The sequence below is a fragment of the Eubalaena glacialis genome, chromosome 7 (assembly GCF_028564815.1).
Source record: "Eubalaena glacialis isolate mEubGla1 chromosome 7, mEubGla1.1.hap2.+ XY, whole genome shotgun sequence".
Lineage (NCBI taxonomy): Eukaryota > Metazoa > Chordata > Mammalia > Artiodactyla > Balaenidae > Eubalaena > Eubalaena glacialis.
In genome coordinates this window covers 10463040-10490600 of record NC_083722.1, presented here as the reverse complement: position 1 = coordinate 10490600, position 27561 = coordinate 10463040, and the positions used below count along the sequence as shown (strand labels likewise).

Sequence of the window (27561 nt, the reverse complement as noted above, 5' to 3'; positions counted from 1 at the left end):
AATGATTGTATAAGTGTGGATCTCTTTTTGAGCTCTTTCTGAATCCATTCCATTGATTTATTTGTTGATCCTTAATTCTGGTACCATACTGTCTTGCTTACTCAGGTTTATGGTAAATCTTGAGGTCAGATGGTATAAGTCCTACATCTGTATTCTTCTTCAAACTTTCTTTGGATATTTTAGATCCTGTTTATTTCTGTATAAACGTTAGAGTCAGCCTGTCAGTTTTTAGAAAAGCCTCCTAGCGTGAGTATAATATGGATCGCGTTGACTCTAGAGATCAATTTGGAGAGAATTGCAGCCTTAATAGTATGGAGTCTTCTAGTCCGTAAATGTGACATATCTCTCCGTTTATTTACATCTTCTTTAACTCCCCCCATCAGTGTTTGGTCATTTTCAGCAGAGAAATTCTACATGCCTTTTGTTCAATTCTTAAATGTTTTATGCTTTCTAGTGCTATTGTATACATAATTGTTTTTTAAATGTTATCTTCTTAGTGTTTACTGCCAGTATATACAAATACAATAGATTTTTTTTACAATAACTTTGTATCCTGCAGCCATGTTAAATTCACTTATTCTGATTATTTTATGTTTTTTAAAGATTATCTTTTGTTAAATTAATGTTATCTACAAGTAAAGTCAGATTTATTTCTTCCTTTTTTTTCCCCAAATAGGATGTTTTTATTAGATGAATATATTTATATGTCTGTATTCAATTTTAACAATAAGCTATGTCGGGACTTCCCTGGTGGCGCGGTGGTTGAGAATCCGCCTGCCAATTCAGGGGACATGGGTTCGATCCCTGGCCCAGGAAGATCCTACATGCCTTGGAGCAACTAAGCCCGTGCGCTACAACTACTGAGCCTGCGCTCTAGAGCCTGTGAGCCACAACTACTGAACCCGCGCGCCGCAACTGCTGACACCCACGTGCTCTAGGGCCCGTGCTACGCAACAAGAGAAGCCACCGCAATGAGAAGCCCGCGCACTGCAACGAAGCGTAGCCCCCACTTGCCGCGGTTAGAGAAAGCCCGCGCGCAGCAACAAAGACCCAAGGCAGCCGAATAGATAAATAAATAAATAAATAAATAAGCAGGCTATGTTAAACTCTAAAAATATGTTATACCATTACTTTATGAGATTTTTTTTTTTTTAGTCAAACTAATCATTCATTCATTTATTCATTCCTTCAAAACTGTGCATTGAGCACCTTCTATGTGCCAGGCCTCCACTGGGCACAGAGAATAAAATGCTAACAGTCACAGTAACACAGTTCTTGTTATAAATTTGGCACACCTCTGAGTCCCTTGCATTTGCAAATATACTTATAGCCCTCACAACAAGCCAGTGAGGTCGGGCCCGTTACTATCAGCACATTGTTCGGGTGAGTAACTTGCCCGGTAAGTTCTGCCGCTTACTAGCTGTGTGACATTGGGCAGGTTATTTCTTCCTTTTTTATTTATGCCTCTTATTTCTCTTTATTGCCTTTTTGAAATGCTTAGGGTTTTCAGTACAGTGTTGAATAGAAATGGCGAGAGCTGGCATTCTTACCTTGTTCTTGATCTCATGGGAATAGCTTTCAGTATTTCACTGTTACGAATGCTAGCTGTAGGTTTTTTGTAAACGTAGGTTGATGAAGTTCCCTCGTATTTCTGGTTTGCTGAGAGTTTTTATTGTGAATAGGTGTTGAATTTTGTCAAATGTTTTTCTACAACTATTTAAATGATCATAAGAGTTTTCTCCTAATTTGATAAAATATATTGATTGGTGTTTTGAATGTTAAACCAGTGTTGTGTTCCTGGATTAACACCACCTGGTCTTGATATATTATCATTTTGATATATTGCTAGAATTCTGTCTTAATTTACCTATTGGCTTTTTAACTAATATCTCTGTAGTTTTTTAGTGGCTACTCTAAAGATTTTAGTATATATGCCTATTTTCATAACCTTACTAAGAATTAATGTTTTACTATTTCACATAAAATACACAAACTTGCAACCATATAGGTCCATTTACTGCCTCTTCCTGTACTTCTTGCTGTAGTTACCCATATGTATTACATCTGCTTATCTTATGAACTGGGCAATACATGTTATTTTTGCTTTAAGGAGTCATACATGTTTTTAAGGAAATTAAGAGTGAAAACAGTCTTTTATTATGTACCCATGTGTGTGCCATTTGCAGTGCTCTTCTTTCCTTCCTGAAAATCCAGGTATCTATCTGATGTACCTGTATATGTTATATTTGGTATACCTTTATATATATATATATGATATATCTATCTGATGCCTTTCAGTTTGGCAGATTTTCTTTAGTATTTTTCTTAGTGCAGGTCTGCTGGCAACACATTCTTTTTATCTTATCTGAGAAGTGTTTTTATGTCGCTTTCATTCTTGAAGGATATTTCCTCAATATAACACCCTGTGTTGGCATGGGTCCCCTTCCCCTTTTCTGCTCTTGTAAATATTTTGTTCAGCCATCTTTTGGCCTTCATATTTTCTTCTGAGAAGTCAGTAGATATTCAGCTTAGTGTTCCTATTGAAAGTAATACATCATTTTTTTCTGGCTGCTTTCAGTATTTTCTCTCCATTCTTAGTTTTTAGCTGTTTGACTGTGATTTGTGCCTATGTGTGTTTTTCTTTGTACTTAACCTGCTGAGGTTTCTATGCTTTTTAAACGTGTAAATTTTTTTCTTTTGCCCAATTTGGGGAATTTTTCTCATTTTTTTTGTCCCATTCTCTTTCTCCTTGTGGGACTTCGGTTACATGTATGTTAGACCTTTTGCTACTGCCCAAGGGACTCTCTTTTTATTCCATCAGTATTTTTTCTCTGTTCTTCAGATCAATTCTGTCATTGTTTACTTACTCATTTTGCCATTTCCAATGTGCCATTAGGTACATTAGTAAATATTTATTTCAAATATATTTCAGCTCCAGAATTTCATTTTTTTATTGTTTCTTTTTCTTTGTTGAAATTTCCTATTTCATTCATTACAAGCATATTTCCCTTTACATCCTTGAGCATAGTAACAGCAGCTGCCTTAAATACTTTAGCTGTTAATTCCAATGACTTGAGGCTCTCAGGGTCATTCTCTTGTTTGTCTTTTCTCTTGAATATGGGTCATGTTTTACTATGTCTTTATATGTCACGTAATTTTGAATTGTATTCTAGCACATTATAACTGGATTATAGATTTTTAAAATTCTTAACAGCATTTTTTTCAGTAAGTAATTAATTTTAATTACATTTCATCATTTTCTTTTCTAGTGGTCATTTCTTTGTCCCATGCATTCCTTCTGTTTTCACTTGTCTTCCTGCTAAAGTCTATTCTCAAATAGTTCTTTTGTGAACATTTGTGGATGGTAAAGTGTTAGTTTTATTATGCCATAAAATATCTTATTTTGCCCTCATTCTTGGATGATGCTTTACCTGGGAATTAAGTTCTAGGTTGGCAGTTCTTTACTTTCAGTACTTCGTGCCATTGTTTACAGTCATCAGCTGTTGCTGGGGAGAAGTCAGCTGTCATATTAATCGTCATTCCTTCTGAGGTAATCTGCCTTTCTTTTTGGAAGCTTTTAGGATTTTGTTTGCATTGATAGTCTGTGATGTGTTTGTGAATTTATTTTTATCTTTCTCTGTTTGTGGTGTGCACTTTCAACTTACCAACATATTTTTCATTTGTGGAAAATCACTAAATTATCTCAGTAAATATTGGTGCTCCACTGTATTTTTTAGTGATGGTGATTCCTTTTTTCTTTTTTACATAATCCTAAATGTATTAAAAAAATTTTTTTTGTCATACTCTCCATTGATTGATGTCATCTAGAATGAATTCATGTTCCAGTTGTGTATTTTGTTGGTCTTACATATATATTTGGTATATTTTAGAATTTTGTTTTTGTGGCCTCATTTTAATTAGAAAGTTTAACATTTTTCTCCATTTTGTTTATCTATCTAGTTCTATACTTAATTTCCCTTTATTATACTTTATAGTTGCTTTCTAACTCCTGGGTCCCCAATCTAAAACCACGTCTACGTTAGAGTTTCCAGGTTCTTTGTTCAAAGTGGTATTGGGAGTATTGCAGATTCAATCACAGATCCGTTCAGTAACTTTGTTCAGATCTTAGTTAAGAGGCTATTCCTTCCCCCTTCCCTTCAGCTAGGCAATAATGTCAAATGAATTTTAGCCAAGGCAGCAGGTGGTATCAGTGTTTTCTTCCCCTTCAGGAGGGGAAGCCTATTCCAGTTGTTGGCTTTAAGCAGTGAGCATAGCTAATGATCCCCTTGTGGAGCCTCTTTAGTCTTTGTTTCCTCAGGAGAAACTCCTACCCGTTAATGCGCGCTCAAGGACCCTGAGCTTTGCAGGGCCAGAGCTGTGCCCCTGCTCGGTTTTGTGTTTCTTCTCAAAGATGATCTTGTGACTTACTACTTTTTTAAAAAATAAGTAATTACATTGTATACTGTATTTGGAACAAAGGGGCTGAGTCAAAATACCAACTTATGTGAGTCTTGACTAGACATCCAAAATGCTGTTTCTTAATGTTTTGTTATTCTTGTGTCACTTGACTCTTATTAGTAATATTGTACTTGTGAATTCCATTGTCTGAGTTTTAATATCTAGTAGGACAAACACTAAGTGATTTTTTTAAAATTTTGTCTTGATCAAAATTCTGTTTTTACATATGAACTTTAAAATCACTTTTTCTAGTTTTAAATATTCATTTGGAGTATATCATGAACCTCATTACATGTTTATATTAATTTTAGAAAGATTGCTATTTTTATGCTGTCAAGTTATCCAGATACCTAAAATACTCATTTATTTACCACTTTTAAGATATCATTCTGGAGCTTTACTTGAGCTCTTTACTCCTGTTTTATAGTTTCTGTAGTTATTATGACTGATATGTCTATATATTCCACTTCCTTTCTCTAGCTGGTTATTACTAGAAAAGAAGTTAAAATGTTTTTCTTAAATGCAGTCATTTTTCCAAAATAACTAGTTAATTCTAAAAGCTTTTAGTATGTTCCATAGTTTCCTATGTATATAATCAGAGCTACTACAATTAAGATAATTTTACGTCTTGTAATATTTATACTGGTTATTTAGTTCTCTTATTAAGTTTCCTATTTTCTTATTTTATTAAACTAAAACCTTCAAAACAATGTTTAACAGTTGTAGGAATCTCTATGTTCCTGATTTTAATGGAAATGACTTCAGTGTTTCACTGTTGAATGCCTTGCTTGCTGTATTATATTTGGAAAAAAGTGTGTCATATTTAGGTAGTTTCCTTTTATTTTTATTTGCGTTTTTATTAGGAGTGGTAGCTGAAATTTGTCAAATACCATTTTAAATCTTGATACAATCACCGACAATTAGCCTTTTAACAAATTGGATTCAGTTTGCTTTTTTATTTAGTTTTTCTTTTTTGCATTGATACTTATAAATATATTTCTTTCTGCTTTCCCCCTTTGGAACTGTCTTTATCAGTTTTGATTAATATTTTATAAGGTTTTAAAATAAATTGCATACCTTAATAATTACCTTTTCCGCTAGTATTTCTTTTGTGGAGATAATTTTGTTCTAGTGTTTCATAAATTAATAATTGAGTCTCATATTTAAGTCCATATTGTCAATTTGCCAAAATACTTTTGGAAAACCAATATATAGATACCCCATAGCACATACTTTTTAGTATAATTCTGTTAAGTATTTCAGATGTTTTTATATGAATTGGATATTTTTTCAATATGTCTCCATGTCTTTGTGTGTGTATGTGTGTGGAACTAGATTTTTACTGTATCCTTTTGAAAACACATTTGTTTCTTATTTAGTATTTCGTTTTTCTTCCACAAGTCCCTCTATACTTTTTGTTAGAAGTCTTAATTCTAAATATTTGTGTAGATACGTTGGAAAGATTTTTATAGTTTTTAGAGTATTTAAGTATTAATAATACTTTGGGTATATTTATGAATGATTGCTATAGGAATTTACTGTGAATCTGGGTTTTGTTGTTGCTTAATATTGCCCTTTTTGCTATTTCATGAATTCTAGTAACTTTTTTGTAGCTACCCTGTGAGTTTCATCTTGGGCTTGGTTCGATAATGTTTGAGAGTGTTTGGTAATTTATACATATATGACTATAATAACCAGCTTTTCTTCCTTCCTTCCTTTTTTTTTAAACAGTTACATGGGAATTGGTCTTTCTGCTCAAGGTGTGAACATGAATAGACTACCAGGTACACTTGTAATTGAATTACAGTACAGTCTTATGGCTAACTCTGGCTAAAAATGTCAAGTAATAACTTGGAGATAGTTAAGTACATTAATCTTCTATATTTTTAATCACTTATGAGTTCAAAGTCAAGCTGAATGGTTTTAATAAATTTTATGCTATTTAGCAAAACATAACAAGTATACCATGCATTGCTCTGTTTTGTTTTGTTTTGCTTGTTTTTGTTTTGTTTGTTGGTATTTTTAACTTCCAGTACATAGTCATATCAACTACTTTAAATGTTTTAATGTGGTTGGTTCTGTTTCCTACCCAACACATTCCTAGCTTTTAAACCATTTTTAGTTGTTTTAATATTCTGGGAATGTAGGCTGATATTAAAAGTAAACTAAGAAAGGTGTGAATTGAGATAGGAGAACTGTTTCCTAAAACCATTAATCATATGGAAGTGATTCTTCGATTATGTTTTCTGGTATTCTATTTACTAATGTTAAAAATTAACCTTGGAGGAAATTTTTTGAAAATTGAAAGAAAAATCTTTTGTTATATTAAAGTGTGTGTGTGTGTGTGTGTGTGTGTGTGTGTGTGTGAGCTTAAACTCAAAGCAAAATTCCTTTGGTCTATTAGCAAAGGAAATATGCATGGAAAATGTGTCTTGCTATGTTTGTTTGCATTTTCTGGTAGGAGTCCTCTCTGTTTAAGATATATTTTAGCATTCTGTGTGGCGGATTTATTTTCCTTAATGTGGTAAGCAATGTTTTATATAGAAATTATGTACTGTAATTGTTGAGAATTTAAATGTACTTTTGGGATTTTATCTTTGTATTATCTGTTGTACTATTCTTGCTTAGCTTGTTATAATCTTAGTGAATAGCTAGTATAGAGGAACCTTACTTTTCACTGTAAATATACTGGAACTTTCTCTTTAGGCTGGGATAAACATTCATATGGTTATCATGGTGATGATGGACATTCATTTTGTTCTTCTGGAACGGGACAACCTTATGGACCAACTTTTACGACTGGTGATGTCATTGGCTGCTGTGTTAACCTTATCAACAATACCTGCTTCTACACCAAGAACGGACATAGTTTAGGTACTAAGATAATGAATTGCATGTTAAATAACCAGATGTTATGATTATTGTACTTACATGATGGTAGTAATATTTTTGTGTAATTCTCCTTTATGAGTAGATGCCTCTGGAAATTATTTCTTTGCTCCTTCTAGGTGGAAGCTGAGGAAATGGTGACAATTTAAATCCGAAGTATAATGGACATATATTCAACTAAAAACCCTAATTTTTTTACAGTGAAGGCCACATTGTATCACATATATAGGACTAACTAGAAATAACGTCGTACTCAGATATTTATTCTAGTAGTAGAAATGCTAAGTGTTTTCTGCTTTGCTTTGAATAAAGCCTGTCACAGTATGATCCAGTTCTCTAGGTAACAGGTGCTTAGAAAAAAGAGCTGTCAGTTTTTAGTATAGTATGGGGGTAATGACAAAGCCAGAAAAAGCTGGATGCCCCCAACCAAATGAAGGGCGTTGACATACTGAAAAATCAGGCCAACTAACAAAGGTTGATAAAGGATGGTGACTACAAGTTAGTTCTGCAAAAGGGAGCAGAATTAAAATGAGCAAATAACAGCAAAACTTCTAAAAGACAGGTGGCAAATAAGTAGATTAATGAAAACATGAGGAAATCTATCCATTGTAAGACTAATAGGAAATCAGGGGTTTTAGTTGAATACGCATAATACTTCAGATTGAAAATTGTGTATAATTGTTATGCTCCCTTTTCTTAGAAGTTGTTTGTTTTTGGTCTGTATTAAAGAAGGTATAAAGGATAGCAAAACTGATGCTTTTAAAGTAAAAAAGTTTCACATTATTTTACTGTTTGAAATATCCTTGATTCATGGCAAATTATTTCTGATGAGGTAAAGTGAAAAAAGGCAAAAACTAAGTAACTCCAGAAGGCAGAAAATTCAGTTTGCTTACAAATAGTATTTAAAAATTAAGCTGCAGATAGTATGCTTAGACATATAGTAAATGTTCTTTAATATAATACAAAAACTATTCTGTAATTTCATAGTAGAAAATTCTAAATTTTTGGCTACATTGGTAATAGTCTTTTTTTTTTTTTTTTTTTAGTGTCTCAGCATACTCCTTATGTAAAGTTACTGTCTTCTTCATATTTACATTCAGCTTAAAACTTTTCCTTATTATTATTAATACTGATTCTGAAGTCCTGTGCTATCTAACTTAAAGGCTGTCACAAGTCCACAAAGATTCTTATGTTCTTTTCGGTACAAGAATGTTGATAAAGGTCGCCATGCAGATTATATGTATTTGTGATTTGATTGCTGTGGCAAACTGGTTTCCAGAAGGATACAGCCATTTTAGTGTATTTGTTGTTAGTGCTCAGCTCTGACTTACCAAAGCAGTTCACTGGCATAGTCTTCGTTGGCTTGGCTGCTTAAGATATTTGCGATCTTAAAGTAAACCAGGAGAAATCTGCTTTTAGGTATGACCTTTGGTTCAAAAATGCAAAAGACAACATTTTTAAAACCAAAATTAATCTTCTTACAGTTTTCAAACTTTATTCCAGAGAAGAAATTTTATTTTAGGAGATGAGAAGATCATAGGTGATGTGATATCATTTTTTTCCTATTAGATTTTCACAAGTATTTACATTGAAATTTTCTTTTGAGTAAGGAAGCTGTTTTTAAAATGTGAGATGCTGTTTAAGAAAAGGGTACCTAATGATAGGATCACATTCTAGAATTAAGTCACTTTGAAACATTTGGCATTATTCATTCATAAATTTAGTAAATATTTATTAGACACATACAGAGGCAGTATAACAGTGGTCAGTATGGGTTCTTTAGTTGCCTGGGTTTATCTCCTGGCTTGGCTGTGTGACCTTATGCAAGTTACTTAACGTTTCTGTGCCTCAGATCATAAAATCAGATCACTATAATGCCTACCTTATTAAAGTTGTTAGAGCAAACCGAAGTGATGCATGTGAAATTCTCAAGTGATTGCCCGACTCATAGTGATTACTCACTAAAGGTTATTTATTATCGTTGGCCAGGTGCTGGGGGTGCAGTGGTAAAACATTGGTGAGCAGAAAGTGTTCCACTGGAACAGAGGGCAGCAAGCTGTGGTGGCCCATGGGCCAAATCAGTCTCCTGTCTGTTTTCTAAGTAAAGCTTCATTGGAACACAGCTACACCCATTCATTTATGTACTGCATATGGCTGCTTTCCTGTTACTGTAGCAGAATTGAGTAGTTGAAACAGAGACCACGTGGCCTAGAGAGCAGAAAATATTTACTCGCTGGCCCTTTATAGAGTAGTGTGCTTATCTCTGGTCCAGATTCTAGCATCTAGAAGATAAGAAATTAGTTACACTTCCCTTGTATTTCCCAAAGTGGATAATTTCTGCCCCAAGGCTGATACATCTTTAGTTTCTGTCTCATGAAGGTTTTCAAAATATATATTTACTTACCATATAAAGAGAAATGGAAAGGTTTTTGAGAAAATAATTAAAGGAGAAACATTTCAGTATGCAAGTTAATTTATTTGAAATTTTAAAATTTTGTTTTATTGATTATCATTCATCAATTGAAGATAACTTTTCAAAAAGCCTCTTGATAATCAGCTTAGGAAATTGGGGAAAAATTATTTTCTGTGTAAAATTTAAATAGTTACACAGCTTGTTAAAGTGCCATCTTTGTGGTCTGAATATGTATAGGTTGTGGATGCTGTATTTGGCAATGTTCAAAAGTATTAATCTATAGAATTAAGTTGGGTTTTTCATTAGAGGTTTTGGTAAAGTAAGGATTTCAGTAATTACTGACAGAAGGGAATTTTTGCTAAAGCAGTATGAATTTAGACAATCTTTATCAATAGACATTTTTGAGGAAAATAATTGATTAGACTGCTGTTTTATGAAAAATGGTAGAAATATGTATGGTCATATTTATTCTTGCTGCTTTCTGTGTTCTTTTTAGTTTTCTGAAATTTTTAGAATAAATTCTCATATTCGTTTAGCCCACAGTCAGTTTGCTTTCTATTTATTAATGAAGCTGAATGTAATCCGAATGTTTTACGGAGGTGGGGGGGGGAACTCTAGCTTCGCTTTTCCTTTTGACAAGCTAACATGAGTTCACTAGTTTTTAAAAGTCATAAAAACAGTACTTTAATTACAAAGCACTGTTTTTACCATTTATTTAAAAACATGTACAATAGAGATTTATAGTCACTTTGCCTTTTAAGTTTATTACTTTAATAAATAGAGTCAGATAGTTGTGTTTTCTGGTGATACAGCACAATTATAGAGCCATAGACTCTCTAGTGGGAAGAGACCTTGAAGATAGTATAACAGAAGGGCCCTCGTTTTTTAGATGGTGATCAGCACCACAGAGGTAGTGGTGCTGGCGTGGTTGTATTTTGTTTTAATGTGTGTTTACACTGGAAGAATTTTGATTAGCCGGCTCACCAACACCGCCCCCTCCCGTTCTTCTAGAGCTCAGTCTTTTTAAATATATGAATGAGGTCCTGCAGAAATATTTGGTTTCCTTATTACCTTATTTTCAGCTAAGTAATATATTTGAATATTTGGAGGGAGATTACACCATCACTTTGGGATGTCAGTAGATTTATTCCAGTGATATTGCCATTGTTCAAGTGTATTTGGTACATGACTGTTGAAATTACTGTCAGCGGACATTTAAGAGAAATTCTCAACTGTATAAATCTTTGTCCTTTGAAGGAGGAATTAAAATTTTTTGTCCAGAGTAGTCAAAGCTTTGAGAATGTACTTTTATAAGATTTTTTTTTTAAAGGAAACAAAAGTACTCTATTTTCTATTCACCAACCCCCCCCCCCCCCGCCTTTTAACAGAAAATCTTTCCTTTCCCCTCAAAGTTATTTAAAAGATAAATATAGGTAAGGAAGATTAAATAGTAAGGTTGGATAAAGCAGCTTAGGTGTTAGTGAGAAAAAAATTAGTCTTATTATATTTAGCTTTTTAATTTTTTTCTCCCTTTGCTATTTTTTCCCTTCTTTTTAGTTAGAAATTCAGCTTGTCACCATACTCTGCCTTTGAAAAACAGCTTCTAATGCCACTTTTTTTTTTCTTTTTAGGTATTGCTTTCACTGACTTACCGGTAAGACATAATTTCTTGTAAAAGTAGTTTTGTATTTTTAATTAAAAGTATATAAGAACTAGTACTAATCATGTTTAAAATGCAGTCTTATTGGTAATTAAGTTTATATGCCATGCCATGCATAGGCTAGAGCTCCTTTCTCAAGCTACCGTTGGTCTGGACCATCAGAAATTAACCTCCAAATTGCACTGGACACCATTGCCCAAGGGAACTTAGCTGTAGCTAAAAACGAAATGGGAAATGATTATGTAAAATACACTTTTTAGTATCACTGTGGATTCATTCGAAATATGTCTCTTTGGTATTGTTGGACTTTTCAGTAAGTGGCTGTACAGCAGTTCTAGTCATTTACTAATTCAGTGTATATTGAGTGCCACTGTGCTGCAGGTTCTGTGCCTGGGATACATTATTCAACAAAACAGATAAAGGTCTCTGTCCTCTTGGAGTATTCAAGCTGAGGAACTTAGAGAATAAATAATGCATTAAAAATATTTTTAAAGGGTTTAAATACTTTTTAAAGAAAGAGAAACAGTAGAGCTTGGGAGGACCAAAGACAGAACACACGTGGTACAATTTGCTCACCTTTGCTCAAGGTAATTCTTGAGCAGAGACTTCTGAGGAAGTGAGGGAGTTAACTAAATGGATACAGAGAACAAGAATGTTCCAGGGAGAGGGAATAGTTAGGGGAATGGTACTAAGGCAGTAGCACATCTGGCGTGTTTGAAGAATAGCATGAAGGGAGGTAGAGAGACGTGAAAGCAGTAGGAGGGGAGTCAGAGATGATGACAGGGAGGATGAGTAGATCATCTAGACCTTGAGGGACATTGTAAGGACTTGGGCATTTACTCTGAATGAAATACAAAGACACTGCAGAGTGTTAGTTATTGTGATACACTGGGATGAAAAATAGACTGAAGGGGGAGTAAGGGTAGAAGCAAGCCGACATGTGAGGGGCTATTGCAGAAGTTCAGGCAGGAGATGATGGTAACTCAGCATCACTAGAGATGTAAGAAGTAGTTTGATTCTACATACCTTATTCCCCAAATCTAAGGCTCTATCAACTGTAATATGCATCATATATAGCCCTAAGGGCCGGGGCGGGGGCGGGGGTGGTGGTGGAAACGAACAAACTAATAAACTATGATGAAGTGCTTTCTTATCATTTAGAATTTATATTTTATATTCACTGAATGATCTCTTCAGGTATTTAAATTTTTAATCAGTATCACTTATTACACACCTGAAAATGTTGCAGTAAACGATATAAATTGATTAAGGTTTTTCCCAAACTTCTTCATGTTCAGAGTCCAACCTTTTAAAACACTTGTTCAGAGTTAATGTCTGTGGTTTTCTACATGATATTGTCTTCTCTGCCATTAAGAACATTTCTTAAGAGTTCTCCATTATGTCTCTGGCACTGTCTTTCAAGCTCCTGACAGCATTGTGCAGGGTTTCATATGCTCACTTTCTTCATGTGGCCAGAAGGTATTAACTAAAGGTTTTCTGACACAACCAGGACTCTGACATTCCTTTCTCAGTTGGTCCATAGTGGCTTGTTGACTAAAATGTCTTAGGAATTGCATTTATCCAGCTGTTTGACCAGGAAAAACAATCAAGACTCAAGAGTTTTTGGTGAGCTCATCCTTCAGCAAATTCACACCTATGCAGGTGGTGACCACTGCTGCCTCATGACAGCTGCCGGAACAGACGTAAGGTGCCAGTGATTATAAGATACATTCCAGCTCTAGAAATTTTTTGAGAGGGATGACAGGAGACTCAAAGGCAGAGAATAACACCCTATCTATAGGTTATTAATCTTCCTGAAGAAAAATCCTAGAAAAACTAGAAGAAATCCAAGTTATAATAGAAAACAAACCAGGGAAAATTTGGAGTCTTACGGATCAGAATTTTGCTCATCAAGAGGTGTTAGTTGATAAGCAGTGATGGAAGAAGTGTTTATCTTTTGAAAAAATATATAGTGTTAGGATTTTGTCTGTATACTACAGTAGGTTCCAAATGGATTAAAGAGTTAAACGATTGATAAATAAATAAGATTTTTTAGAAATCTGAGAGCCAAGAGAATTTTCTGATGGATTGGATGTGAAAATGTAAGAAAGAGGATTTGACTTCAAGATTTTTGGCCTGAAGAATTGAAAGAATGGAGATGCCACTTACTGATATGGAGAAGGCTGTATTTTAGGTGGAGCACTTTTTTGAGGGGGGAAATCCGGAGCTCATTTTGGATAAGTTAAGTGGACTTGTCAAGCATGCAGTTGGCTATACAAGCCTGGAATTCAAGAGAGTGATCTGGGCTGGAGATGAAAATTTGGGAGTCACTGGCATTTCAGTGTTTAAATTTAAAGTCATGAGACTGTTTGAAGTCAACAAGGGAGTGTGTGCAGGCAGAGAAATGGAGCAAGGACTGAGTTCTGGGGCGTGCCATACTGGGGAGAAGAGAAGGAACCCGCACCAGGAAAGTGAGGAGCAGCGATCAGAGAGGTAGGAGGAAGACTAAGAGTTGGGTGTCCTCAAAGCCAACTGAAGAAAATATTTCCAGAAGGAAGGAGAAATTAACTGTGCCAAATGCCACTGTAACGTATCACATAAGACAGGGCTGTCGATCAGTGGGTTTGGCAGAGTGGAGGTCGCCGGTGACCTTGTCAAGAGAGTTTCAGCAGAGTGACAGAGAAATCCTGACTGGGACGGGTTTAAGAGAGAATCGGAAGAGAGAAGCTATTATAGAGTATGGACAGCTTTGGAGGATTTTGACCACAGTGAGGAGTAAAGAAGTGGGATGTGGTAGCTGGTGGTAGAATGGGGGACAGTAGGAGATTTTTTGTTAGATTCAGCAGGGTGTTTGCTGATGAGAACGATTCAGTAGCCAGAAACACAGTTGATGTTGTATACAGAGAGGAAAAGTAGCAATGATCGTACCCTCGACTGAACAAGGGAAGTGACCCAGTGTGTTAAGTGGAAAGGGGAGTCTTTAGAGAAGAGCGGCTGTGGTGGGGGCAGCGGGGTGTAGGTGCGGGCGCAGGTAGGCAGGTTCACGTGGCTCAGTATTGTTGCAGGGGTTTTGCTAAGGCTCCGTTTCGGTTGGAGTTGGTTAAAGCAGGGGTCCCCAAGCCCTGGGCTGCGGACCGGTGGCGGGCCGTGGCCTGTTGCGAACCAGGCCGCACAGCAGGAGGTGAGCGGCGGGCGATCGGCGAAGCTTCATCTGCCGCTCCCCATCGCTCCCCACCGCTCCCCGTCGCTCCCCATCACTCCCCATCGCTGCCCATCACTCCCCATCGCTCCCCATCGCTCCCCACCGCTCCCCGTCGCTCCCCGTCACTCCCCATCACTCCCCATCGCTGCCCATCACTCCCCATCGCTCCCCACCGCTCCTCGTCACTCCCCGTCACTCCCCATTGCTCCCCGTCACTCCCCATCGCTCCCCACCGCTCCCCATCACTCCCCACCGCTCCCCGTCACTCCCCATCGCTCCCCACCGCTCCCCGTCACTCCCCATCACTCCCCACCGCTCCCCGTCACTCCCCGTCGCTCCCCACTGCTCCCCATCGCTCACATTACCCCCTGATCCCCCCCCCCCACGTCTGTGAAAAAATTGTCTTCCACAAAACCAGTCCCTGGTGGCAGAAAGGTTGGGGACCGCTGCGTTAAAGGGCCTACGTAGCTGGTTTGCTTTTCTTTCTTCCCCCTCTTTTTGTGGCACTGAGCAAGTAAAACCAACTTGTCAGTTAGCAGATTTTGTTCCTCACTGATAGCTAGTGGGCATCATTTGAAAAAGGCTTAGCTAGTTGTAGACATGTTGACTATTTTTGTGTTGCCTTCTGGTTATTTTTTGTCCCGCTTTAGAATCGCCAGTTCTATTTTTTGCCTTGTCTGTGATTAACCAAGGGTGATACTCAGCCCTGTAGCAGTGGGTAAAGTGGTGGTTATGGTGGTAGTTGTAAGTTTTCTTTTAACAATACAGTGGCTCTGAGAGCTCTTTATTTTTATGACTGAGATCTGGGACTTCCACATGTAACGTATCATTCTTCTACTTAAAAAGGAAAGAAGTTAGTCTTTCTCTTAAAGGCGCCACCAAACAAGTGTTTCTATGTTGTGTACTGTTCACTAGCCAGTCGTAGCATTCAATCCCAGTGGAGAGTATGTTCACAGAAAAAAAGTGTACCTATTATGGAACACAGGGTGTTTCACGTCTCGGAAAACCTTAGATGTTTTCAAAATGGTCTTTCTTCCCCAGCTCACCTCACCAGTTTGAGAAATGTCCATCTATGAGCTGACTAGTTGAGTTGGGATTAGATGAATTCTTCTGTTATAGAAGCTGTTCACGTTAAAATGATGCTGCTTTCCAGTTCCTTGGCCTGATTTGAAATCTACCTTTTATAGAAAGCATTATTTGCTTCAATTTTCTTTAGAAAAAAATCTTTTATATATAAAAGAACAAAACTATGATATTGAGGATATAATTTTATTGTGTATACTTAGCTTTTGAATAGCATTTTTAGTAGCTGTTTTCATCTTTCATGGGTTAATAGAAATGAGACCTATGTATTTTTCTATTCTCTTCATAGAGACTTAAATTATTCTCACTTCTAATTCTACATAGGCAGGAGTGCTTTTTTTTTTTTAATTTAAAAACAGTTTCCCTGAAAACATTGTTTTTTGTATATCCATAATCTAGATAGATGCTACAGCATGGATGCACCTTGAACACATTATGTGAAGTGAAAGAAGCCAGACAGAAAAGACCACCTATTGTATAATTACGTTGATATGAAATATCCAAAATAGGCAAATCTGTGGAGTCAGAAAGTAGATTAGTGGTTGTCAGCGGTTAGGAACTGGGGGGATACAGAGAGTGACTGCTAATAGGTATGGAGGTTTTTTCAGAGTGATGCAAATGTTGTAAAATTAGATAATGGTGATGGCTGCACAACTCTGTGACTAAGACCCATTGCATTGTTGTATTCTGCTTTTAGAAATCTGTAATTTAGCAATTTAAAAGTCTATTATATTTTTTAAAATTTGTAGTTTAGTCAGTTAAGGGCTGTGTCCTTAATCTCTCCCTCAAGTTTTAAGGTTGAGTAAGTGGTATAAAAGGTACAGTTAGTTACTTTTCATTGAGCCTAAACTGACTTTGTCATTTTTAGTTTTTTATCACTTTCTGATTATAAAAGGCAATATAGAGTGTTAAATAGTCAAATAATAAATATTTATAAATACAGGAATGTATAAAAGAGAAGTTCCTTATAATCCCAGCCTCTGTAGATACAATGATTGTGTTGAGTGTATACCCTTCTAGATCTGTTTTAAACTTATGTTAGCCAGTATCTCCATAATTAAATGTAGGATGGAAGAAGACGGGGTCATAGTTGAAGCACTATTCTATAGCTTGCTTTCTTCATTTAGTAATGTATCTTGGGCCTCTTTCTGTGTCAGTGTACACATTTTTAACTCTTCTTTTTGCTTGTTTTTATAATATCTTATTATATGATGTACTACCACAATTTGAAGGTGTACATTTTTGCATATTTTAACATTTATGATATGGGGTACATCTTAGAATCCATGGCCTGTCAGAGTTTAATGGGCAGTGTTTTTGCTTAGACATAAAATAATGGTAAATCTTGTAGTTAGTGGGGTCTGAGCTTCAGTGATTGTGGTATATAATACCACCTGTGAATAGACATGCTTTTTAATTTTTTATTTGCTATTACAAATCATGCTGTGGGACATATATCTTTGCACATGTTTGTTTTTCTGTGGGATGAATTTCTTACAAGTGAAATTGCCTTGTCAGTTTTAATAGATTTTGCTGAATTTCTTTCTTAAAAGGTTATATGGGTTCACATTGGTGTGTACAGTGGATGAGAGGGCTTATTTTCCCAACGTCCATCAGCACTGGGTATTCTCAGTCTTTAAAATCTTAATCTGATGTGCAAAAATATCTGTTTATTTTAATTTGCATTTTAAAAAGTTCAGTATGTCTCTTCATATTTTTATCATCTTATATTTCTTCAAATTGCCTATCTATTGCCAATTAAATTTTTTTGAACTAGTAATCTTTGTCCTCCTATATTGTGAGAATATTTTTTTAATATTTGAAACATTGATCCTTATATGTGTGGCAGATTGTTTTCTATAAAGTCTAGTTTTCTTGACATACGAGTCTTTGGCTTTATATATTTTTGTTTTAAAGTATGTCACAGTTTTATAATGGGTTTTCATGAAAAGAATACTGTGCTACGAGTAGAGAGCCATGAGTTTTTTCCTTTATGTGTGTCATTAACAAGCTGTGTGCTTTTGGAGACACCCCTTAATCTCTTTAGGTCTCAGTTTTCTCATTGGTCAAATGAGAAGGTTGTAATAAGTATCTCACTTGTCTTTGGCTTAAAATTCTATTAACTTGCAAGTTTTGTTGATTGTTAAGAATCAGTACATTTGTTCAGTACCTTTGTGTGCATTGTGTTACCATTTATTTCCCTAATCCAGTGCGAGTATATTTCTCAATATTTTGACACAGTACTCCTTCTGTTTCTGATTTTGGTTGCTTGGTTGGTCAGCTGATTTTAAAAACACCCTCTTAGCTTTTTGCAGTGAAATCTATCTAAGCACCTTATATGTACACACGAATTATACTCAATCTTTACCTAATTTTGTACTGAAAATACTTGTGATAACCATTAAAGCAAAGAGATAAGGCATAAATACAGAGACTGAAGATGAAGTAGGATTTGGAGTTACAGAAAGAAAAATTGAACTTAGATTTGGTGTTAAATAAACCTGTGTTCTAATCCCACCTCTGCCATAGTGTAGAACAACTGTGAGCAAGTTAATTTACCCGTAATCCTCAGTTTCTGTATCTTTGTAATGCAAATAATAATAATAATGATTTAACAGGATAATTATAATGATTAAACCTGGCCGTTTAGTAGACATTCAGTAACTTATTCTCCCTTTAGATGTAACAACTAGGGATAGAGCCAAAAGAAAGACTCCTGTATTTTTTGTACAAAATTTTTGAAGCTATTAAACTTGATTGTTTTACCTCGAAATCTTAGAGTATATCTTGGAGTAAGTGCATTGCTTCATGAATCTGAATATTTAAATCCATCCTTTCCTTTTCTTGAAATATGCGTGTTTTATTTTTATGTAAAGAATCTGTATTCTTAATGGCACTGTTTTGCTTATAATTAAGTTCTTATCATGATCCCTTAATAAAGGCATCCCAGATGTACAGATAAGTGAAATTATAAAATAGTACATGCCCAGTTAGGATGTACTTTCATAGTAACTAGCTTTCACGTGCAGTTTCTAGAAATGCATCGCTTATATCATACATAAAAGGATAAACCTGCGTTATACTTGAATCTCTACAACTATTATATGACATATTCTTAAGAGCAAGAATGGTGTCTTCATTTATTAGAAGTATAATGCCACATGGTCTCTGCGTATTTTTTTTGATGATTAGATTACAGGAAGTGATAGTTTTCATCCAGCATATAATGTATTTTAGATGATTTGCTTTAGTCTTCCTCTACTAGTTTTTGGTTGAGATTTTAAAATATTCATGAAGTAAATCTGTAGTTCTGTAGCATTTGAAAGAATGAATATGTTTTTAACATAAAAGGGATAGATGTTTAGTAAAATGTGTTGTCTTACAGCCCAATTTATATCCTACTGTGGGGCTCCAGACACCAGGAGAAGTCGTCGATGCTAATTTTGGGCAACATCCTTTCGTGTTTGATATAGAAGATTACATGCGAGAGTGGAGAACCAAAATACAGGCACAGATAGACCGGTTTCCTGTTGGAGATCGAGAAGGAGAGTGGCAGACCATGATACAAAAGTAAGTGAAGAAATGTGAACTGACATTTTCCAAAGTACCTTTTTTATAAAACATCTCATCCTTTTGGTATGAAAGACTATTTATTGAAGCTTTTTAATCTCTTAATATATATCCTAATGATTTTAATGTATTAATAATGTTTGATTTGGTGACACACATACCAAATTGTATTTTAGTCTGATTTATTAATTTGCTGGAAGAAATAAAGTGACAGTAGATCTCTTAGGTTAATGCATTTGCTATCCTTAGTAACAGGATTTAACGGTTTCCGTAGGTTACGTGATTCAACTATTAATAGTGCCAATGCAAAAGATAAATTCAGAAAGATAATTTAGATTGTATAATTCAGCATTGTGGTATTTGGACATGAACTTGGCTATGTTGTTCAGCAGTAATGTAAATATTTATGAAGAAAAAATTATTGCTCAGTAAGAATAAGCATCAAAATAGTGGTGTAGTTTACATACTGGAATACAGACTTGATGTGTACATTTCACGTTTCAGGATTTGGCTAAATTTTTCCAGTGAATGGGTTGCTATGTAAGAATAATATCAGCTATTTTTGTTTACTAGGATCCCTTTTTTCTTGTCTGACTAAAAGCCTCCAGCTTAAGGAATTTTTAAAACTCCATTTACTTATTGTATATTCTATAATTAGACATTTAAGAGGAGCTAAAGGGAATAAAGACCAAGGGACAGTGAGTTTGGAGTTAAGATTCCTCAATGCGGGTTAAATACTTAGGAATCAATAGTAACAGTGGTAGAGGATGGGCAGCAGCAGAGCAAACAGTGGGTGTCAGTAAAAGTACCGCTGATGTCAACTCATTTTTACCCAAAATTTTCAACTTGTTTTTTTAGGCAGCTTTTTATGAGAAGGTAGAATTTCAATATGGAAGTCAGCAGGAAAGTGTAACTCCTGTGACAGTCAACTTTTTAGACTATGCCTTTGCTTGAAAGGCTAGCCGTGACACGAGAATGTCAGTAGTACTGAATAGTAGCTCTTAGAACTTGAAATAGTGTAGACTTTAAAATAAATACCAGTAAGTTTAAATTGTCATTCTCCCTACTGTAATCTAACCTGAGAAAATTAAAGATACCATCAGCTTGACACAGTTCATCTTAAATGTCTGTATAATTGCTTTGAACAGTCTTACATTTACAAATCTAATAAAACTTTGCATATTTTTTGGAGGAGATAATTTTGGACATGATGATGATTCTGAAAACAAGGTTTTTCCCTAGAGCTGTTATCAGAGCCTCAACACTAGTATTTTGTCCTGCACAGTTGAAAGAATAGTGAAACTGACTCAGAATCCCATAGTTGCCATGAGTTAGAGTTGGAGCTAGGATAGACTGCTCTCTGGGGGGGTCACATCTCTTAATGCTTTGAAAATGGTTACTACTGAGCATCATGGCAGGATAGTTGTAGAGGAAACATTGTTTATCTTAATCCTATAGCCAGAGTTCAGTTGAGGGCACCCTCCCTTACCCCATGCTTCACAAAATTGATACTCACCATGACCTCCTGGGAAGTCCATTTTAAGAGGTTCTCCCCTACCCTCTTAAATTAATTTGAATAATTAGATGAAATAAAATGAAAAAAATCTGGTTCTTAGAGATCCTCCCCTCTGCCACCTCAGTCCCCTTTTCCTGAACCACTGCTTCGCACCTTTTTCTCATGGGCCCCTTTAGTTGTGCTGGATGGAGGCAGGTTTAAAAGTTGGGTGTTTAGAGAGAGATTGGGTATTTGAGTTAATATCGTTTAGTCAACAGTTTTTCTAACGTTTTGTGGTTAGATGTAAATGCCAACACCACTTTGTAGCTTTTTAAAAAAAGAAACTTTCTCTTTGGCAGTGTCACTTACATGTAAATCATATTTGAGGAATTAATGTCCCGTGCACGACCATACTAACTGATTTAGATTAGAAGGCTGACTCCTCACTGATTAATATTATCACCCTCATAGACTTTGTTCCGGAAGATTCTCTCTCTGGCTTCACCTTAGTATTTTTTGTGTTCACACCTTGTGATCCCATTTTATGTAACTGATGGATAAAGAAAATGGTTCAACTACAGAACACAAAGAGTTAATCTGTTGTTTTTAAATTGTTTTATTTTACAAAATGCCAACACTTTACTAGGATAAGTCATATGATAAAGGTAAAATAGAAATTATGGTTAGTACGATTCAATAAGGATGGGAAATAATAGGAAAGGACCTGGGGATAATGGAGTGCCAAGAATCAAAGTCATTTAATGTCCTTGATTCTCTGGTAGTACTTATTTCTAGGGAGAGTAGTCTCACCTCAGCGTTTGCAGTTATCTTTTTTGGAAATACTACATGAATGAGACAAAATGATTTTTTTTTAACTTATTTTAAAGTTGAGGTACTTAAAGCCTTAATTGTTCCAAGGGCATAGGTTGGTCTTATAATATCAGAGTAGACCTTGTTTATATAAATTGTAGTATGAAGCATGTATTCTCTTGACTAAAAGATGTGTGTTTCTTCTTTTTATTTTAAGAATGGTTTCATCTTATTTAGTCCACCATGGGTACTGTGCCACAGCAGAGGCCTTTGCCAGATCTACAGACCAGACCGTTCTAGAAGAATTAGCTTCCATTAAGAATAGACAAAGTAAGGACCCTGTGGTGCATGGCTAACACTTGTTTTCAGATTATAGGTTTGGTTACATTGATTTTTAGAAATTTTATTTTTTTAATTAAAATTTTTTCAAATATATTAACTTGAAATTATGCCTCTGAAATTTATTTTTATTGACATTTTTGAAGATTACATTAAAAATTCACTTATTAGCATTCTGGATGTAGAAAGATACAATTTTGGAGAAATTTTTGTAAAAATGTTTGCCATTTTTTCTTAAAATAAAATATATTTTCTTGAGCTTTCAGGAAGTAAACATTTACTAAACAGTGTTTTTTTAAATTGGTAAAGTAGTCCACGATTAGATGTTAGTGGAGAAAACGTGTAAAATAAATTTAAGTATCTTTGCATTTAAATTGCTGTCTAAATTTAAGATAGTATTGATCTTAAGTATTTATTGCTTAGGTGCTGGTGCTCGTGGCCAGAGCTGTGGAGTCTGTTCTGACCAGGGCAGGTCAGCACAACAGCTGGTCCACAGTAGCCACCCTAAGATTGGTGCGGTTAGGCCATTAGGGAGGGCATGGCTTGATGAAAGTATAGGGATAAAAACAAGACATTACGGGTGAGATCACGATGGATGAAAACAAATTTTTTATAGGTCAGACTGCTGTGATAGCACTGATGACACTGCATTGTAGCTAATCGTACGCTTGCCTGTCTTTCTCACGGCGTTGTAAGCTCTGGCAAGCAGGAGGCGACCGCTTACTCGTCGTATCCCCATCATCTAACCCACAGGGACTGCTCACTGAGTAGCTATTGGATTCAGGTCTTACTCAAAGGCTAGCATTCATTTAGTACTGGGTTCGAAAGGTTATAGTATTTGATAAGACACTTGGAATATTATTTCTTTAATGTTTCCTATGGTCTTTTTTTTTTTAAAAAACACTTTTATTGAGGTATGGTTGACATGTTAAAAACTGTACATACTTAGCGTATATACCTGGCTGAGTTTGGAGATAAGTATATATCCATGAAATCATCACCACAGTGTATGCCATAACGTACCCATCTTTCTCATTTTAGTGTTCAGTACATCAGTATTGCTTAACAGGTATTTTTCCTATGCTACTTGTATGTGAGTTTGTGGGTTTTTTTAGTAGTTTATTAAAGTACTTGTTTTTCTAATTTTTTAATTTGTCTGAAAATTTTCGTTGAAGTAGAAACTGAGTTAGAAAAAGAAGTGGAAAGTAATCATGATAATTTATTTAAAGATTTTTTACTAAATTTTTTTTGAGGGTCCATTAAGTTTCTGTTTCTCTTCTTTTTTTAAAAAATTTATCTTTTGCTTTCTTTTTCTAAATAGGAATTCAGAAATTGGTGTTAGCAGGAAGAATGGGAGAAGCCATTGAAACAACACAACAGTTATACCCAAGTTTACTTGAAAGAAATCCCAATCTCCTTTTCACATTAAAGTGAGTTTAATGAAATGTTATATTAATTATACATGTGCGTATTATGTAATCAAAATTACTTTCATGCTTTAATAGTTTTGATTTTTGTTTTACCTTGTTTCAGATATTTGGATATAATTTTGTAATGTAGCACCTTTAAGTAACAAGTTATAGAATATGCTTGTGTGTTGAGGACTGTAAGCAGAGGGCATCTTTTACTTTGTGTTTTGCTCTCTGTCATTCTATCCCTGTGTTTAAAAACGTGAAAATCTTACTTAGAAGATGGGTGTCTATTTTTCCTCCTGTATAGTACCTTATAGTAAGTTTGGGGCATTTTAAAAAACTGTGGCAAAAATATACATAAAATTTGACATTTTTACATGTACAGTTTTCTGGTATTCACATTGTTTCTGGTACATTCACATTGTTTTTCAACCATAACCAACCATCCCTTTCTAGAACTTTTTTCATTATCCGAGACTGAAACTTGGTACCCATTAAACACTGACTCCCCATTTCTCTCTCTCCCCCCAGCTCCTGGCAACCACCGTTCTACTTTCTGTCTCTATAAATTTGAATTTGACTGCTCTAAATACCTCATATAAATGGAATCATAAAATATTTGTCCTTGGTAACTGCCTTGTCTCACTTAGCATAACGGGTGTACAAATATATGTTAGAGTCCCTGCTTTCAGTTCTTTTGCGTCTACACTCAGAAGGGGAATTGTTGACCATATGATAACTTTGTGTTTAATTTTTTGAAAATTAGTCCTCACAGTTCCATAGCCCTGCACTATTTTACATTTCCACCAACAGTGTACAAGAGTTCCGTTTCTCCACATCCTCACCAACAATTGTTATTTTCTGTTTCTTTGTTTTTGTTTTTTTTTCATAAATAATAGCCATCCTAATTTGGCATTTTTTAATTGGTCGTATGAATCTTCGTTATTTTAAAATTCAGGTGTTATTAGGTTTAAGATTTAAACTCTTTAAGCACCAGAAATTCTAAGCCCAGTGTCAAAATTGTCTTGCTTTAGAGTCAAAGTTTAAATGTGGCCTGTTTTGGTTAAGAGGGATGAGGAAACTTGGGGATTTAGGCTCTTATTTTGTATGTAGGTAGATATGTATATAAAAGTACATGTTTGTAAAGCAATTATACTCCAATAAAGATGTTAAAAAAAGAAAAAGTACATGATGTTCTTATGTACTATTTGGTTTGCTTCCAAGTGCAAATATTATTTTGATTATTTTAGCTAAAAAAAATGAGGTCCATTTTGGTTTGTTTATTATAGCTACAGATAGATTTTCATTTTCTTAGTAAATCTTGATTAAAGGTGATACAATGTTTTTTGCATTATACTCTCATTTTTCTGGAAAATTTTAAATTCTAAGCAGTACAGTATATGGAACCATGTTTAGTATTTTTAGCATACTATCTAAAGGCCACATTTATTGATAAATACAAGTTCTTAAAATATTTCCTTTCAGAAATCTGTTGCTATTAAATAAACAAACAGTAATTTGAAGATCATGTAAGTAAATTTTTCTTTTCTCTTTTTAGAGTGCGTCAGTTTATAGAAATGGTGAATGGTACAGATAGCGAAGTACGATGTTTGGGAGGCCGAAGTCCAAAATCTCAAGACAGTTACCCTGTGAGTCCTCGACCTTTTAGTAGTCCAAGTATGAGCCCCAGCCACGGAATGAGTGTCCACAGTTTAGCATCAGGCAAAGGAAGTGCTGCACATTTTTCTGGTGAGGTTCAGTCTTACGACATTATCTTAAAATTTTTACCCTTCTTCGTGGTTTTGAACCAAAATAAAATTTTTTTAAAAATCTAGACATTTCTGCTAGGCGTTTGGCACATCTGTATACTTGATCTCAAGATGTTCTGGAGGAAGAACTGTGGGTGGGTCAGATTCATGTGTTCTTAGTACCAGGAAGCGACTTGGAGATGGGCTGTCTCTAAGAACAGGTGATTAACGGATCTCCGGAAATGAAGGGCGGCGTTCAGGTTGTCTCTAGAAGTTAAATCGGAGATGTTCGGTGATGAGAAGGTAATTGTGTGTGTTAGGAAAGGATAACTGTAAAGGCGCTGACATGGCTGTGCTGTCTGAAGCCACCGATCACCACACCCAGCTACCTAGCCGGGCTGCCTCTCACTCATTCATTCCCAGCCAAGCTGCCGGCAAGAGTCAGCTCTGCCTGTTCATTTCCTCCTATCCTTTTCTGGACTCACCAAGGCCTTTGGTGTTCTCTTAATTAAAATTCTCTCCTTTCTTGGCTTTTATGACATCACTTCTGCAGGTTTATTTCTGATCTTTCTCAGTCTTTTTTCTTTGCTTGTCTCTTTAATTCTGTTTTTCCCAAGGTATTATCTTTCCTCTGTACATTTAACGTTCTAAAGCAGAAGTCAAATACTGTTTCCTGTCCTTTCAAAGAGTAGAGCAACACCTTTGCTTTTTCTCACTCAACATGTACCTTTCTACGCTGCTGCCTCACAGCCTGTTTACATCACCATCCTGCACAGTGGGCGTGATTCTCATGTTTGTGTCCTTAGTCACCACCCCTCTGACACCACATGTCACGTCAGGCTTGGACAGATTCTTAGCCTCGGTGTATTCATATGTAAAATGGGGTTATGATAACTCTGGGCTTCATGGGCGGGGGGCTGGGGGGTTGTGAGGATTAAATGAGACCCATAATTAAGCCTTCAATAAATATAGGAGGAGATGACAGCTCACAATTAAGTATCCTTATGTTCTTTCAAAGAAGTTATCCATTTGTTTTCTATTTAAGTAGTCCATTGACTTTCCTGCATTATAAAAGTCTTAAATACATAATCAGAATATGGTACATCTGTTACAACCTTATGCATTTGTTTCTATTTTTATAAAGTTTCTTTTTCTTTTTTCCCAGGTTTTGAAAGTTGTAGTAATGGTGTAATATCAAATAAAGCACATCAGTCGTATTGCCATAGTAAACACCAGTCGTCCAGTTTGAATGTACCAGAACTGAACAGTATAAACATGTCAAGGTCACAGCAAGTTAATAACTTCACCAGGTAATGATATCCCTAGCTTTTGCGTTACTATAAGCAACCTTAATTATAGGTGTCATCATTTTTAATAATATGGAGAAATTGAGTTAGATGGTCCATAGTGGGGGTCTGAGAGTTCCCAAGCCCCGAGAGGTTAAAAGGGTGGGGAGTAAGTTCCCCAAAGCTTTCTGTTCTCCTAGTGTTCATGGAGGCTCCTCCTGTTCCTTCCCCTTCCTCTACGTCACTCTTCCCTCTAGTGGGGTGATAGGGACACATCCAGGGTTCTGCATTTCATCTTCCTGCCACCGCAGACCCGTACAGGTGGTTACGTACATGCCACTTGTTATGTTTCCAAGTGAAGTCACAATAGTATATTTAACCTCTGCAGTTAACATATGATACAGTTACAACTATTTTTTTTCTTTGTGTGTGGGTTTTTTGGTGTAAGTGTGTGAAGTGTTTCCTGAGTTCCAAATAACTAACTTTACAAAAAATATTTGATGAGAACCTATCTTTAAGTAGCTTGCGTATAACAGATGGTTAAGTCATTTAGTAAAAACATACAGTGCGAGGAGAGTATTGAGAACCTGTTGGATGTCAGACACTGCTAGGCATGGTCTCCACTTGAAGAGCTTTGAGAGAAGTCTCTGTCAGCATACTATGACATACTCCTAGTTTACTATTCATGAAACCGAAAGGTTTCATTTGAATTGAATGCTAGTGTGTGACAGCAGGTTCTTATGGATTTTATCAATTTGATGTTGGTTTGGTCTTAGAACATGAATTGATTGGTCACACTGCATTTTGGGGGAATGTTTATCAGTGCAAAATTCTCCCATTGAAGGAGAGAGAACCTAATGTTTACCATGACTCTTAATGGAAATATGGCTCTGGAGAAGAAAGTATGTGTAAAAATCTGTTTTCACAAATTTGGAGATTAATCAGAATTTCCAGGTTATCTGTCACAAATGATAAAAATGTACTGAAGTAATGGTATTGTGTGGTACAGGTGATAATGAAGTCCACAAAATGGTATGAGAAGAACCGTAGGAAAACGGACTGTCTTGCTGAGGAGGTCAGGGTAGTCAGTAGAGATGACATAACTAGAAAATATAAGATTAGAATATTGTAGTGAAATTTTTGTATGGAAATTTAAAAGATTAAGCCTTTAGTACATCATTGTACTTCATAGTATA

At 35.6% G+C, this 27561-nt stretch overlaps 1 protein-coding gene across 1 annotated transcript in view; it reads left to right on the top strand.

The window, feature by feature from the left end:
* The window catches only part of RANBP9 (RAN binding protein 9), an 87352-nt gene that overhangs the window by 45595 nt on the left and 14196 nt on the right, over nt 1-27561 (top strand). Inside the window, exons 3-10 of the mRNA XM_061195734.1 lie at nt 6190-6242; nt 7165-7332; nt 11392-11414; nt 19091-19275; nt 21798-21910; nt 23241-23349; nt 24890-25080; nt 26245-26389. Coding sequence (XP_061051717.1) covers nt 6190-6242; nt 7165-7332; nt 11392-11414; nt 19091-19275; nt 21798-21910; nt 23241-23349; nt 24890-25080; nt 26245-26389 — 987 coding nt within the window. The remainder of the gene's footprint in view (nt 1-6189; nt 6243-7164; nt 7333-11391; nt 11415-19090; nt 19276-21797; nt 21911-23240; nt 23350-24889; nt 25081-26244; nt 26390-27561) is intronic.